This window comes from Molothrus aeneus, chromosome 6 (assembly GCF_037042795.1).
Source record: "Molothrus aeneus isolate 106 chromosome 6, BPBGC_Maene_1.0, whole genome shotgun sequence".
Taxonomy (NCBI): domain Eukaryota; kingdom Metazoa; phylum Chordata; class Aves; order Passeriformes; family Icteridae; genus Molothrus; species Molothrus aeneus.
The window spans coordinates 11,234,860-11,248,759 of NC_089651.1; the positions used below are offsets into that span (position 1 = coordinate 11,234,860).

General features: G+C 45.1%; 1 protein-coding gene across 1 annotated transcript; it reads right to left on the minus strand.

Annotated features, from left to right (window-relative positions):
- Positions 1–670: 670 nt before the first annotated feature.
- On the minus strand, positions 671–11,013 carry WEE1 (WEE1 G2 checkpoint kinase). The gene is made up of 11 exons (XM_066551921.1): positions 10,453–11,013; positions 8,188–8,396; positions 7,627–7,693; positions 7,371–7,543; positions 6,336–6,457; positions 5,617–5,763; positions 5,130–5,225; positions 4,963–5,048; positions 4,694–4,864; positions 4,457–4,602; positions 671–2,021 (listed from the first exon to the last, which is right to left on the minus strand). The coding sequence occupies exons 1-11, from the start codon at positions 11,011–11,013 to the stop codon at positions 1,871–1,873; spliced, it is 1,929 nt and encodes a 642-aa protein (XP_066408018.1). The 3' UTR covers positions 671–1,870.
- Between the last annotated feature and the right edge of the window lie 2,887 nt (positions 11,014–13,900).

The window sequence follows — 13,900 nt, forward strand, 5'->3', positions numbered from 1 at the left end:
AAAGGTACTTCAATGTATCAATTTTTTAGTTATCAGTAAAATATCAGTATTCAAATACCTTAGACCAATACTCTGAATTACACTGTCGTATGACTAAAACTGAGAACTCTTAGTTATTTTCTGCTAATTACAAAGCTGAATTTTATGAGTCCATATACTTTCACAATAGACAGATCTACTAACCCTTTATTTACTGTGTCTCTCTTCTTTACATGTACCTCCATGCCACAGAACATGCCATCAACTGTGTTCCTGAAATATTCCAACTCCTCCCACTGTTGTCTTCCCAACTTCTAAATCAGCAGCTCTCTTCCTATTCTCAACAGTTCCTGCATTTTCCCTTACCTCAGACCCAGCTATTCCTTCACATAGTTTCTATTCCTCCACCATCAGTCATGGGTTCCACTTCTTCCAGGGGTTTCATCTTTGCCAGTGCAATACCACTCCTGAGGCTAGAGACAGACTGCTATGGACACTAACACATGGAGTAGGATCCTTCTCTCCTAACTATCAGCAAGTCTCTTATCTCACTCAGTCCCACCCTCAGGAGAGGGAATCACAAGCATCAGGCATGAGTGGGAAGCAGATCTCATCAGGACTTGCCATAGTAAATTCCCAACTCAGTATTTTATTTCTGTAACTACTGAAGTTAAATAAGTGTTACACAATATTAAACAAACAGAACTTTTAACTTTAATATTCAAATTCAACACTAGTAAGAACAAATAGAGCACAAAAGGGAAACATTGTTTTAAGTAAAATGAATGAAGAGACAAGCCAGTAATCAGAACAGTTCTTCTGTCAGCCTAGGTTCAACATCAGCATTGGTTCCATGGCCACATTCTGTTCCACATATTGGAACTTCAGACTGAATAGTTAAGCTGTGTCTGCTGGCATCCCAGACTGCAGTTTCTGTATAGTACACTATAAGCATGATCAAACTTATGTACATAAACAATGAAAAACAACCTGAACACACTAAACAACTATTTACAAGTATTCCAACATAAAAAAAACCAAACATACAATAGCCTCAAGAATAGGCAACTGAAGAAAATATGAACATTCAGAGAACCTTATTAGAAAGTAGAACAAAACATCAATAGCCAAGACATTAACAATTGCACTACACTAATATAGAGTCCAAATATTAAATTGGTGCATTTTTTCACAATGCACTAGCTTTGAGAGAAAAATGCTGCCTTCACTAAAATGCAGCTTACATTTGTTTCACGTAATTGCTTTAACAAGAAGCCTATTAACACAAGAATGATTGTTTTAATGCTACAGTTTACAGCAAGGACATTGAACTAAAAATAGCAGCAGTTCCACATGGCACTTAATTCCACAGGTTCCTAAGCTGTGGTTTATGCAATGCCTACAAAGTGCTCCCAGTTGAATACACAAATAAAATTCACAACAAAAGTCTACCTGACATCAGGTACATTGACTGTAGGTGGCCTTAAAGCCTGTCTTTTAAAATTTATTCCCCTCTGCTCCAAAAAAAAAAAATTAACTATCAAAGTAAGGCCCCCTCCCTCCTTCTTAAAAGATTAGGGATATTGCTTCTTATTACAATGCTGTAACACTACAAAGCAGCACACCACTATAGTGGTTAACCCTGGGACAACGTAACATCTAACAGTGTAACCGAAGGCGTATGGAGTAACATCCAGGATCCTCTACAGACAGGAGAGTAACCGAGTCCATCAACCCCAATGGTGAATGCAGAACCAGCCATAGGGTACAAGTGAAAACCAGAAGCAATGGCTGTCAAACTGGTGGTGCTGACTACGGGACAAGGAACAGGAGCTGAAGGCTCCCTCAGTTCCCTAGCTGTGGCGGGGCAGAGGAGCTGCCTGCCCCGTGCTCAGTAGATGGTGAGGCTCAGGGAGCGGTTCATCTTCTTGCCGATGAGGCGCGACGGGCGGCTCTGCGTCGTGGAGCGCGTGGCCATCCTGTCCGTGAACAGCGCGCGCTCCTCGGCCGCCGCCTTGGCCAGCTGCGCCTTCTTCAGCTCCCTGCAACACAGGGACACGGCTCAGCACAGCAACAGGCAGCAAACCAGATACAGCAGGTCAACACCCATAACTTTAGGCCACTTTTAGGTCATACTGAGAGCGTTCTGATTCACATCCCCCTGTTTACAACCAGAGGGCAGAGGTGGCATGCTCATTACTTGTGCAGATGTTCTTTCTTTTGAAAAGCAAAGGAAGGAAATGAAAAATTCACACAACTCAGATTCTGAAATCTAGCCTGCTGCAAGCAGCTCAGCACTTCAATTACCAGGACACAGGAGGGTGCTTTTACCTCCTAGCACAAGGCACGTGTTAAGTCAGAGTTCATTACTGAGGCTTGCCCAAAGGAAGCATATTCAGCCACACCTGAACTTCTGTGGGAGACTCAAACACTTAGATGAACACAGGTGTGGGTAACTGGCAACAGACAGCTCAGGAAGCATCCTTTCCCTTTTGCATACCCACATCAAAAGCTGATCACCACCTCCACATTTTTTGCCTAACAAAAATGGGAGCCTGCGAGGCAGAGTCACTGAAGGCAGCACAGGCATTGCCCCTGTGCAACATTCTGCCAACTGCTCTGTTTCAGAGAATTACCAATACCCAGCCTGAGGACAAAGTTAAATCTAACTCAGGATAAAATTATAAAGTAGTCCAACTAAAGAGCACAGTTATCTTTATAAAGATTCCCCCCATACACTGCTTTTCTTCTTTCTTCAAATACTGACATATGGCTAAAGCTCAGCCTCCCCCCATACTCTCTTCCTTCCACAATCTCAAAACTATCCACTAAAGAACTTTCTCTACTATAAAAGTATTTGTAATCTCACTTCACACCTGGCTGCAAAGCAAAATCAAATTTTACAAAGCTTGCTGCACACTGGTGTAGGTGTATTCAGTTTTAAGCTACATGTTTTAGTTTAATAAGCAATTCCCATTATTGTAAGACAAAGTATTATTCATTGACACCCATGCCCCATCTAATCACCCCCATATTATCATTGTGCCAGTTCACTGGAAGAGAATGCAACCAATTTTCAGTCCTCTTCCTTGTGAGCATCAGTCACAAATACACACTCATGTGCTCGCCCAACCACCACACCACATTACCAGGAAATTTAGTTTTACAATATCCTTCCACTCTTCCCTAGAAGTCTTGAGTTCTTGCCTAGAAATCTTGAATTCTTCCTTCCTCTGAAGAGGACAACACAGTAGAAAAGCTGAGTTGCCTTAAAAGGATTTTTTTCACTGAAGATGACTTACACACAAAAGTGGTATTTTAAATGGTTCAAATGCACAAGTTTAAGAAAACAAATCCAACACAAAATATGCTGTCCCCCCCAAACTACCTGAAGTATTTTATGAAGCATTTTAGGTAGCCACACAACGTTAAAAATTACTGTGGCTAAGTGTTGTTTTTAAATTATTCTTGGATTTACAAGGATGTATCCTTGTTGCCAGGCCAGAAGGAATCTTCACAAAACACTAGCTTTGCCATTTTTCTTTTTCAAACAAAAAGATGTTGTCTTCATATAAGCAAGCAACTTACCTCAGCAAATCTGCCCTTTAGCAACCTGCACAAATTATCTGATTATTCTTTCAGTGTAATTCATAATATTATAAAGATAACGAGCTAATCTAGTACATCTGGCCGTGGTCAGACTAGCAATGGCAAGATAACCAGGTAACACTGGAGTGAACCTGAACATGAAATTAACATTTCATTCAAGACATACCACTCAAAAAGAAATCAGTGATCTATATATTCCCTATAAAAGCCTGCCCATTATGCATAACACGTGCAAAGATAACTGTAGTGAAAGAGTCAGATGGCTCCTTATTAAATTACTAACTCTTTCCCTGAAATTCAAGCAGAAATCAGACTTTCCTAAAGGGAATCTCTTTTTCCATGCTTTAATTCAGAATGAGTGTTTGAGCAAGGGGTAGGTAGGACAAGATGACCTCTGGACACAAATGATTCTCTGGTGACCCAGTAACACTGCTGTATAGAGGTCAAATTAGTCCAATAACATTCCTGATGTGCCATTCCATTTAGGTTAAAAATAGGTCCTTTAAGTCATTTTCCAACATTTCAACAGCCAAATGACCTAGGAAAGCACAGACTCAAATCATACAGATGTAAGCTAGGCTATACCTGTCACAAATGTGTGCACTGTCCTGAAACAGCTGTTTAAAACCATAATGTTTGGTATGCCTTGAATACTAATAGTGCTCTTCAGATTCCCTTAGAGTGTTCAAGAGTTCTTTCTGTGGAGAAAGTTCCTTTTAGAGTTCCATGACCCACTTTGCACTCTCAGGTACGCACGTGCATACAGATTTGTGGATCTCACCCACAAACAAGGACACTCCTGTTTTATCATCACTTCACTCTCAGGTAAGAACCTGTTAGAAGTAAAGGACCCCAAGGACCTACTTACTTTTGCAAGAGGGAGTTCTTGAATTTTTCAGCGTTCAGCTCTATCCGGAGCTGCTCCGCGCTCTTTTTTGCGGCAGAGAGAAGCACTGAATGCTTCACTAGTGCCACAGCCGAAGGCCTTTTCTCTGGATCAGGATTAATCATAACCTTGGGAAAAAAGAAAACAAGGCATCCTTGTTAAGGCCAGCAAGACAATAAATGACACTTATCAGTGAGCCACTAGTACAGGAGTTCTTACTTTTAGTAAGTCTAGTAATTCTTGAGAAAGCACTTGTGGCAGTCTGGGCAGCTTTCCTTGCCGGATTTCATGCCACTGGTCCCCATTGGTTGGAAGAGGTTCAGCACCAGCAGCACAGACAACAGTCAGAGCGAGAGCAAAAATATCCGCTTTTGGCAGGTGAGTGTAGTTCTTCAAAAGAAAAAAGGAAAAATAAATTCACAATTTTTCCCCCAAAGGAAACAGCATGCAGGCCTAACATCACTGCTTCCCACAAACAGAACAGTTACCTCTTGTAGGACTTCATTTGCAAGGAAACGGCTGTCACCTTCTTCCACTTGAGGACTAGAGACTCGAGTTACGTGGCCCAGGTCACCTGCAAGGAGAAAAGAAAGTTACTTTTCAGATGACAACGAGATGATGCAATTCTTTTGCACATAAGTGTGTTGCTTCTCACCTATTTTAAATATGACTCTATCAGATGACCAGTCATCATCATCACCTTCCTCTAGAGTTATACTTGGGACTGATGTTCTAGATATGAAAATGTTACCTGAAAAAGAGCAGAATTGTTAAAACAAACATTTCCGTATTACTTCTACTTGACCTAGTTTCACTACAGTTTGCTTTAGCCACGCAGAAGTTTTATTTGTATATAAACCCTGTTCAAAGAGTGAGAAGCTATAACTGATTCATTGTGGCCCCTCTGCTGGGAAGGCAGCCAAGTGTTATGCAAGTAGAGTCAATTACACAAAAAGGACCCAAGATAAACTCAACAGTTTAGGTCTGCTCGCCAATTTTATAACTGACATCTTTGTGCTCCTATTCAGAGCTTCAGGGAAGAATTTACAGTTAGTAAGGTGTGGCTAACTGTTCATTTTTCTACAGCAGATTAAATGAACTGAGCAAGTTGTCAATAGAGAGTAAAGTAGTTACAAACTTACTAGGTTTGATATCCATGTGTACCAGGGACATGGAATGAATGTACTTTAAACCTCGAGCCACTTGAAGCAGCAAGTCCTTCAGTTCTGGTTCAGTAAAGTAACGCATATTCCTGTAATTTTCACTTATGGCATCTGCTAAACTGCCACCTGGAAAACCATTAAAAAAAACAAGTTATACTTTTGCATCAAACAGCTGACAAAGTAATGACAACTAGCTCCCAAAACCAAGTGAATATATCACAGAGAACTTGCTGGCAATATATAGTAAGTGTAAAATATGGTGTATCCTCTTTTTAGCCATATAACGATATCATAAAATTCTTCTGCAGTTATCACACTAACAGGATATCAACACAAGGGAAAGGGCTCTCTCTTCCAAATCTCTGTCAGGGCATCAACAATAGCAAAATGCTTCAGAATCAAATTTAATCTCCTTTTTGATGGAAACTCTAGCAATTTTCTCTATTCCAGCTTGTACTACTGTACAGAAGAAAGAATAGCTCTTCTGCTCACAAACACCCCACAGCACTTCCAGTATGCTTGAACATGCATGACTTGGTCTGCAACTTTGTACAGTTTTTGCTTCATCCATCTGATATGCCTTTTCCAGAAAGGAATATCAGTCACTTGAGAGAAAGACAGCATGAGCTATGAGTAGGGTTATCAGTTCCTAACTAGTGTGAAGAGCTTGTAGATACCTGTACATCTTCTTTACTTACCATTGCAATATTCATTCTGTATAAGCATGTGATCATCTTCTGCCCATGCAGAGTAGTACCTCACTACATGGGAATGCTGTCCCAGAACTGCATGTGCATAGACCTCTCTTAAAGCATTCTGCCTGTTAGTCACACAAAACAACAGCACATGTGAGTATTGTGAGGTGAAATTAGTACCATTTCTTATTACAGTAAGTATTTCTAATTAAAATCTTCCTATTCAATTCTGTGGCACCCTAAGCTGGATTTGTACTTATGTCCAAACAGCTAAAATTATTTACATTATATTAAAAGACTTAATCTATGGAACATCAGAAAAAGTAGAGTTTGGTGTGGGAGCCACACTTCCATTACATACTTGGCAACCAGTAGCAATAGCAAACTTTAAGATGCATGACTGAAGTTCTAGGCAAAAAATATAAGTGCTCATAAGCCAAGGGTTTGACTGAACTCAACATTCCCTAGACTGCAAGTCTGGTATGCAATTTTGTGCAACTCAGACTTCTGGTGTTTATATTATAACTATCTGAACACACTATTGTGTGTTCAAATACTTATAAACTATTCGAACAACTATTCCCCACACTATTGAAGTGTGGGGAAAAGTCCTGAATCACAGGCTCATTCACAAATGCCAAAAAATACCCCCAAACTGACTTAAATCATCTACATGCCACTCAAGGTGACAAGGATAGGACTCAGTTGGAAATAGTGCCCTCCTTCCATCTCTCAAAGATGACCTTTGCAAGGAAGTGTTATTGTCACTTTGAGAGCAATCTGTTTCCACACAGAATACCGGGACAGACATCTGACAGGAGTGAGGCTAATCAGCCTTTCCTTCCCAGTACTGCACAGTACCTGAGGAGTGGGTGGGGAAGAAAAAAATCAAGTGGCTTCAAAATTGTATCTATTTTACATTTAATTCATGTTTGTTTTGTACTTTCCTCTTAAATGCCTTCTCTAGACACCAACACAAAGAGCCAAGAAGAAACACCAAGAGAAGACTTTTAAGTTTTAAGAGCAGGAAGTACTCACTCGTCCACTGAGCCAGCCAGGGGTTTCTTGGATCGTTTTATTGCATAGATGCAGCCATCCAGCCTCTTCACACACTTAAACACAGAGCCAAATTCACCAGACCCAATCTTCTCCAATTCATGAAATTCGGTTGCATACCGTGACTTCATGTTACTTTCTGTTATTGTTATCCTCTGCAAAGATTACCAAGGAAAACATTTAGATCTGCAGACATGCAAACTGCTGAAATTAGTATCAAGGTTTAAAGATGGAGTACCTTAGCAGGTCTCATGGTTTCCTCTTCAGGCTCTCCATCACTTGGTTCCATGTCCTCCCCACAAGAGCTGAAATTCACACCAGAAATAACATGGTTTAAGTAAACTTTAAACTGAAGCCCAGAAGCTGTTGAATTTTTCTGAGAGCTAGTTCTTTTATTCTATCTAATTTTAGTAAACTAATTGAACACTAGACATCTATAAACACAAACTCATAAAATTGCCATGCTAATATCTTTGTCAATTCTTTCGTCATGTTTCACACTTGTATTTAATGCATTTTTTTCCTCCTGAAGAAAAGACTGTGCATGGCCCATTCCATGAGAGGAAAAAGACCAGCAGACAGCCTAGCCTATCCTCTCCGTACAGTAATCAGAAGATCTAGTGCTAAATGATTATTTCATAATATCATGCCTCTTGAAGCACATCCTTTAAGAGCTGTATTATACAATACTAACAACCTGCAAGCAAAAACACATTCTTAGAAGCAATTTGTAACAAAACTTTTGCAGCCAAAAGTAGCTCTAAATACAAGTTTACAAAGGAAGCTACAAGTCACTCACTCATTCCAGTGTATCCTCTTCCTCCTCCGACATTTGCCATCAGAGTTGTGAAGGAACATGGAGTCAGGAGTGAAGGGATTGATGTTCACATGAGGTGTTTGTCTAAAATCTTCTTCTTGCTTCTCTGATTTCCCAACATTCATAAACAGTGAGCCCCCTCGAAGTTTGACTGAGCTGGAGCCTAAACCTTGTGCTTTAGAAAGCAAACTCTGTATTTAAAAAAAAAGAAACAAAACAAAAATATTTATAGTCATTTATAGCCTTGACATTGCCTCAGACATTCAACAGTCAGGTCGTGCCTGAAGCCATCATTACAGTATTGTCTAATTAAAGTTAGCCTCAGTTGTTTAAATAGCTGCATTTCCATCAAAAAGCCTTTCTAAGAAACCATAATGCTTTGTACTCTACACAGAAACAGTTCAAGCAAACAAATACTAAAATTATTTTTTAAATATAGCAAAGCTGATGATGAGAGTAACCTTTTTCTGTCTTTAATCATTTCATCACCTAAACTTCTTGGACAAATCTTTGTCCATTAAATGAACACAGATGAAACTCAAGGAAAATCCTGTATTGTATCACTATGATTCGCACATGTGTGATGTGAAAGCTAGATCAGACATGAAATGATCTTTGGTTTCTACAAATTTAAGTGACAATCTTAAACAGCAAATGCAACATTTAATATTGATGCACTGGTGCATTTTCTGAGCCTACAAAAAACGGTTCAAGAATTGGCAGCATGGCTGCACTATCAGTTAAAGATCCAAAACTGATCTTCTGGGTGGCAACTTGCCAGACCAGGCATCTTCCAGGCACATAACAAAACCTCTCCCAGTTACACTGGGAGATTACACTGGGAGTTACACTGAAAAGTCTGCACCTGAGTCTCCTTCAGGTGAGGATGCAAGGATGACTGGATCACAAGCAGGAGCATCACCTTATCCTAACAACAAAATAAAGACTTGACAGGACTAAAGCCTAAACCACCACAGGGAAGAACACTCAGTACATGGGAATCTCAACTGCAATCCCGAGTCTGCCCTAGATGAAAACCTGTTCTTCTCAGGACACATTTCTGTACTTCCACTGGGTACCTGAACCAACTGATTCTTCCAAAGATAACCTATGCAGAATTTGGCCACCTAATTTAAGAATCCCACTGAAGTGCTGTGTTAAGAACTTGTTTCTAGTATCACATTCCACAAAACTTCTGCAGCCCTGAAGCGTCTGCCTCTGACAAGGTGTAAAATCACCACCAATTTTACCTTTTACAAACTTGTACCACTGATTTTCACCAGTGAACCCTCACTGGAGATTGAAGCTGTAGAAAACCAATTAAGAAGGAAGCCTTCCTCACACCTTAAGTCAGTTGTTTTCCATCTATAGCCTATAGACCCCTGGGAGATTATCCCCGGGGATTATCCCAGGATTACTTCTAAAGGGCTATATGAAAAGTAATGAAGAAAGGAAGCCAATTATCACTAGATTTAAATTCACTATACGGGATTTTACACAGCGTCGAGTTCAAAAGTTGAAATGCCTTCCAAAAGTCTGCTATTGACAGAGTTAAGAGCTACTATCCATCTCTCCCTCTACACTTTGGACTCCCCCAGTTTCCCAGCACCGAAGCGATTCACGTTCGATGCAGGAGGAGTGCAGAGGCTGAAGCAGCGCTGGCACACGGCAGCAGCGCTCCAACGCGACGGGATGGCAGCAGAGCCCGTCAGAATGGAGCAGCCTCTGAGATCATCGAGCCCAGCCCATGACCCAACACCGCCGTGTCACCTAGCCCACGGCGCTAAAAGCCACCAGTCCATCTTTCCTTAAACACCTCCAGGAACGGTGACCTCACCACCTCCCAGGGCACTCCATACCGATGTCCAGTCACCCTTCCGGTGAAGAAATTCCTCCCAGGACACGCCAGCTCACCGCTCAGGATCACACCCCAAGCAGAGCTTTAACTTTCCGGCGACACCCCTACCAACCAACGCCCACTCCGCACTCCAGCACGCACTTCGGGACCTTTAACACTCCACGCTCGCACTTTTCAAACACGCCTTCCACAAAACACTACCAAACTCGGGAAACTTTTTTGTTTCTCTATGACTAACACCTAAGTAAGCGGCTCGCCCCGTGCCCGTGTCCCGTCGGGAGGCGGCGCCGCCCGGCCCCGCCCCGCCCCGGCCGGAGCCCCCGGCGCGGTCCCGAGCGGCGCCCCCGCCGTTACATAACGGACCGGCCGGCCCGACCCGCCGGGCTCACCTTGGGCGTGTGCGGCGTGTCGAACAGGCGCAGCTTCCGCAGGGTCTTGTGCGGCGGCGTGCCCGGGTAGTCGGGCAGCGGCGAGCCGGGCTCCTCGCCCCGCGCCCCCCGGTACCCCCCGGCCGCCGAGTGCGGCGGGGAGCGCTCGCAGCAGCGCCGGCCCTTGTGCGGGGCCAGCGGCGAGGGCGAGTCGAGCAGGAAATAGGCTCCGGGCGACTTGACCGGCGAGGAGCCGAAGCCTTCCTCCTCCCACGAGTCCCCCTCGTCCGGCAGCGGCGCCGCCGCCGGCTCCATCTCCTCCTCCTCCTCCAGCAGGGGCGGGTCGCTCCGCGCCGGGGTGCGCGCGGCCGAGAGCGGCGAGTCCGCCTCCTGGAACGCCGAGTCCTCGCCGGTGCTGTTGGCGCTGCTGCTGCCGCAGCCTTCCTCCTCCTCCTCTTCCTCCTCCTCCTCGCAGTCGCTGTGGCCGCTCAGGAACAGCAGCTTCTGCCGGATCGGGGCCGCCGCCCGCCGGGCCGAGACGCGCCGCGGCGGCGCCGCCCGCTGCAGGCTGAGGAAGCTCATGGCGGCCGCTCCGCCCGTGCCGGTCCCGCTGCGCTGCCCGCGCTCCGCCGCGTGCGGTGCCGGTTCGGCTCGCGCTGCCCACGAACGGCCCCGCCGCGCGCCGTTCGGACTCCGCGGCTTTCCCGCGACCGTTGGTCACGTGCCGCGCACGCCGGCCAATCGCGCCCGCCCACCGGGTTTGAAAACACGGCGCGCGGGGGCGGGGCCGCGCGCGGCCGCGTCACGGGCCGCTTTGGCGCGAGCGGGGGGCGGGGCCGGGCCGGGCCGGGGCCCCGCCTCGAGGCGGCCGCGCGGACGTGTCCGCCCGTGAGGCGCGCGCCCGGCGCCATTTTAGCCGCGGGGCGGCCCCGCCCGGGCAGCGGGAACCGCCTGGAGACGGCGTCCGGGAGCGCCGGGAGCACCGCGGGGACAGCGCCCGCCCCGCCCGGGCAACTCCCGGGACACCGCGGGGACAGCGCGCCGCCCTGCGGGACTGCCGCTCCCCGCTTCTCTGCAACGTGGTCTGGCTCCCGTAGAGTTGCTGGAACTGAGCGCGCCAAAATGTCCATAACAATTATAATACAGTATTTAATTAATTATTAATAATAATAACAACACCTTCTGCGCCAGTGAAGGGCACGTTTTTCCTTTCCAAGCGCAGCCAGGCCCATTGCTGTACTTGCAGGAGCGGCACGCACGTGGTTTAAAGGGCCGGGGCGCAGCAGCCGCAGCGCGGCCCGCGCCGTTCGCTCCCGTAGGACGCTTCCAGACGGACACTAGGACACTTCCAGATGGACTCGGCCCCAGCACAGCGAAGGCCGTGGATGCTGGATGCTGTCATCATCCCTACGCGTGCCACCACTTTGCCTCTTGGCTTCGTTTTCTGTCAGGTTACACCCACCAGATAAACCTGGCCCTCTCTTCTGAAGCACATCGCCTTAAAACGAGCCCCTTGGGTAACAAAGCGCATAAAAAAATAGGGGTTTTTTCCAGCCCCGGGAGCCCAAAGCGCAGCTGGGTACGCCTGTGGAGCTGCTCTCCGGACTCGCAGAGCGTTCCCGGACACGCAGGCAGTGCCGGGATTCACTCAGCGCTCGGAGCTGAGCGGGATGCCGGACGCTGCAGCACAGCCCCTCTCCGGCCTCCGCCAGAGCTGCCCCTGCTCACCCCGCAGACAGTCCTCATGTGCTGCCCCGACACACTCCCGGAGGGCAGAACCTCGCACCCACAGGGATGGCAGTGTCCTCTATTCCACTTCCAGCAATTCCAAATTTTTTGTCCTCTTCTGCCTGAAAATACCCATTTCTTTGCAGAGAGCTGTCCTGGTTTTAGGACAAGCAGTGATGAGCCACAGGAACACAAGTTTTGAGATTTGCATTTTGGAGAAAACTGAAAACAAGTTTCAGAAAACTGAAAGTAGCCAGCATAACCTATGAAAATGGGACAGAGACAGGGTTACATCAAGTAAAGTATAAACACATTTGGTGTGCAATAATTTAGAACCACACTAACATCTCATTAAAAATACTCATTTTTTAAAATGGGGTACAGCAAGTACTAACTGAAGCATTCAAGTTTTAGAACAGATGATGTGAGAGAAGGTTATGTAAAAATAGAATCTCCACCACCTCTTTCTCCAATCAGAGCTCAGAGGGAGATAGAAGAATTGCTTTGTAACTGACTCAAAACTTCCCAGCCACTATCTGTGGCTTGCTTCAGTCATAAATGAAGTTTCCTTTTCTTTGAAAAAGTTTAAAGACTGTAAGCTTTCAATAAATCCCTCCCCCTGTAATGCCAAAGTCTGCAGTTTCCTTCCCAAACTCAACCTAATATAACTCATGTTTTCTGGAGTCTACACACACAGGTATTTGGTGACAGCAAGTGACAAACTGAAGTTCAGAAGCCCTGTTGTAATTGAATGAATTACTAATGAATTCAATGAATTACTAATCACTGGAACAGTTTAGTGGGACAAAATCAAGTGGTACAATTCAGAATTGTACAGAGAAGAAAGTATTTCTGAAGAGAAGACATAGGAGAGGAAATGAAAAAAGGAATAGAGAAATAAGGAGACGACAGTAACATAGTGATTTTAAAAGAAAGTTTATTTGCAATCTGAAAGCAATTAAGAAAGGGAAGTAGTGAATAAATATGTAGCTAACAAAATGCACAGCTGCTGTGTAAGAGTTCACAGGCTCTGTGTATGTGCTGCTCTGAATTCACACCCATTGTTTTGCTGTAGTCTGTCAGGACCATGAGCAGTTGTGTTGAAGAGGTGACTTTGGCCCAGACTGAGGGGAACTCTGCTCCCCTGTGACACCTGTGATGAGCATGAGGAGCCCCACAGAGCCAATTCCCTCCCAGAGAGCACCTGAGCAATGGACATTACCAGAGGAGGAAGCAGCTCAGTGAGGAGGAGCTCTGCAGGTTTCCACACTGTGCCAAATCATCCCAAATTCTCTGAAGCTGATTAAATTGCACCTCTGAACTGCTACAGATCTTGCAGACTCAAGCCCTGATTCTTCCAACAGATGTAACAGCACACAGAGTGATGGCTAGGCAGTGCCTGGCTGATATTCCTACAAATTTGACTGGTTTAATGGTTTTCAGAATATATATTTACAAAATTGGTTCTTTTCCTTCTTATAATACTTGTTTGTAAGGTGCACTGAAGATTTTGCTACTAGAAATATTTATCTGGAGCTGTACACACTTACAGGCAAACAGCTGCTTTTAACTAGGAGTTCTCAAGCTCAAGGAAACCATTGTTTCCAACTTTTGTGGGTAGCAGGGGAAGTCAAAAATGAGGAAGAAATAGAACAATGGCCAATTTGTCTGGCTGTCAGAACTGCCAGAGAAGTGGCATTGCCATCTTGTCAGGATTACTGCACTTGCAAGCTCATCTGGA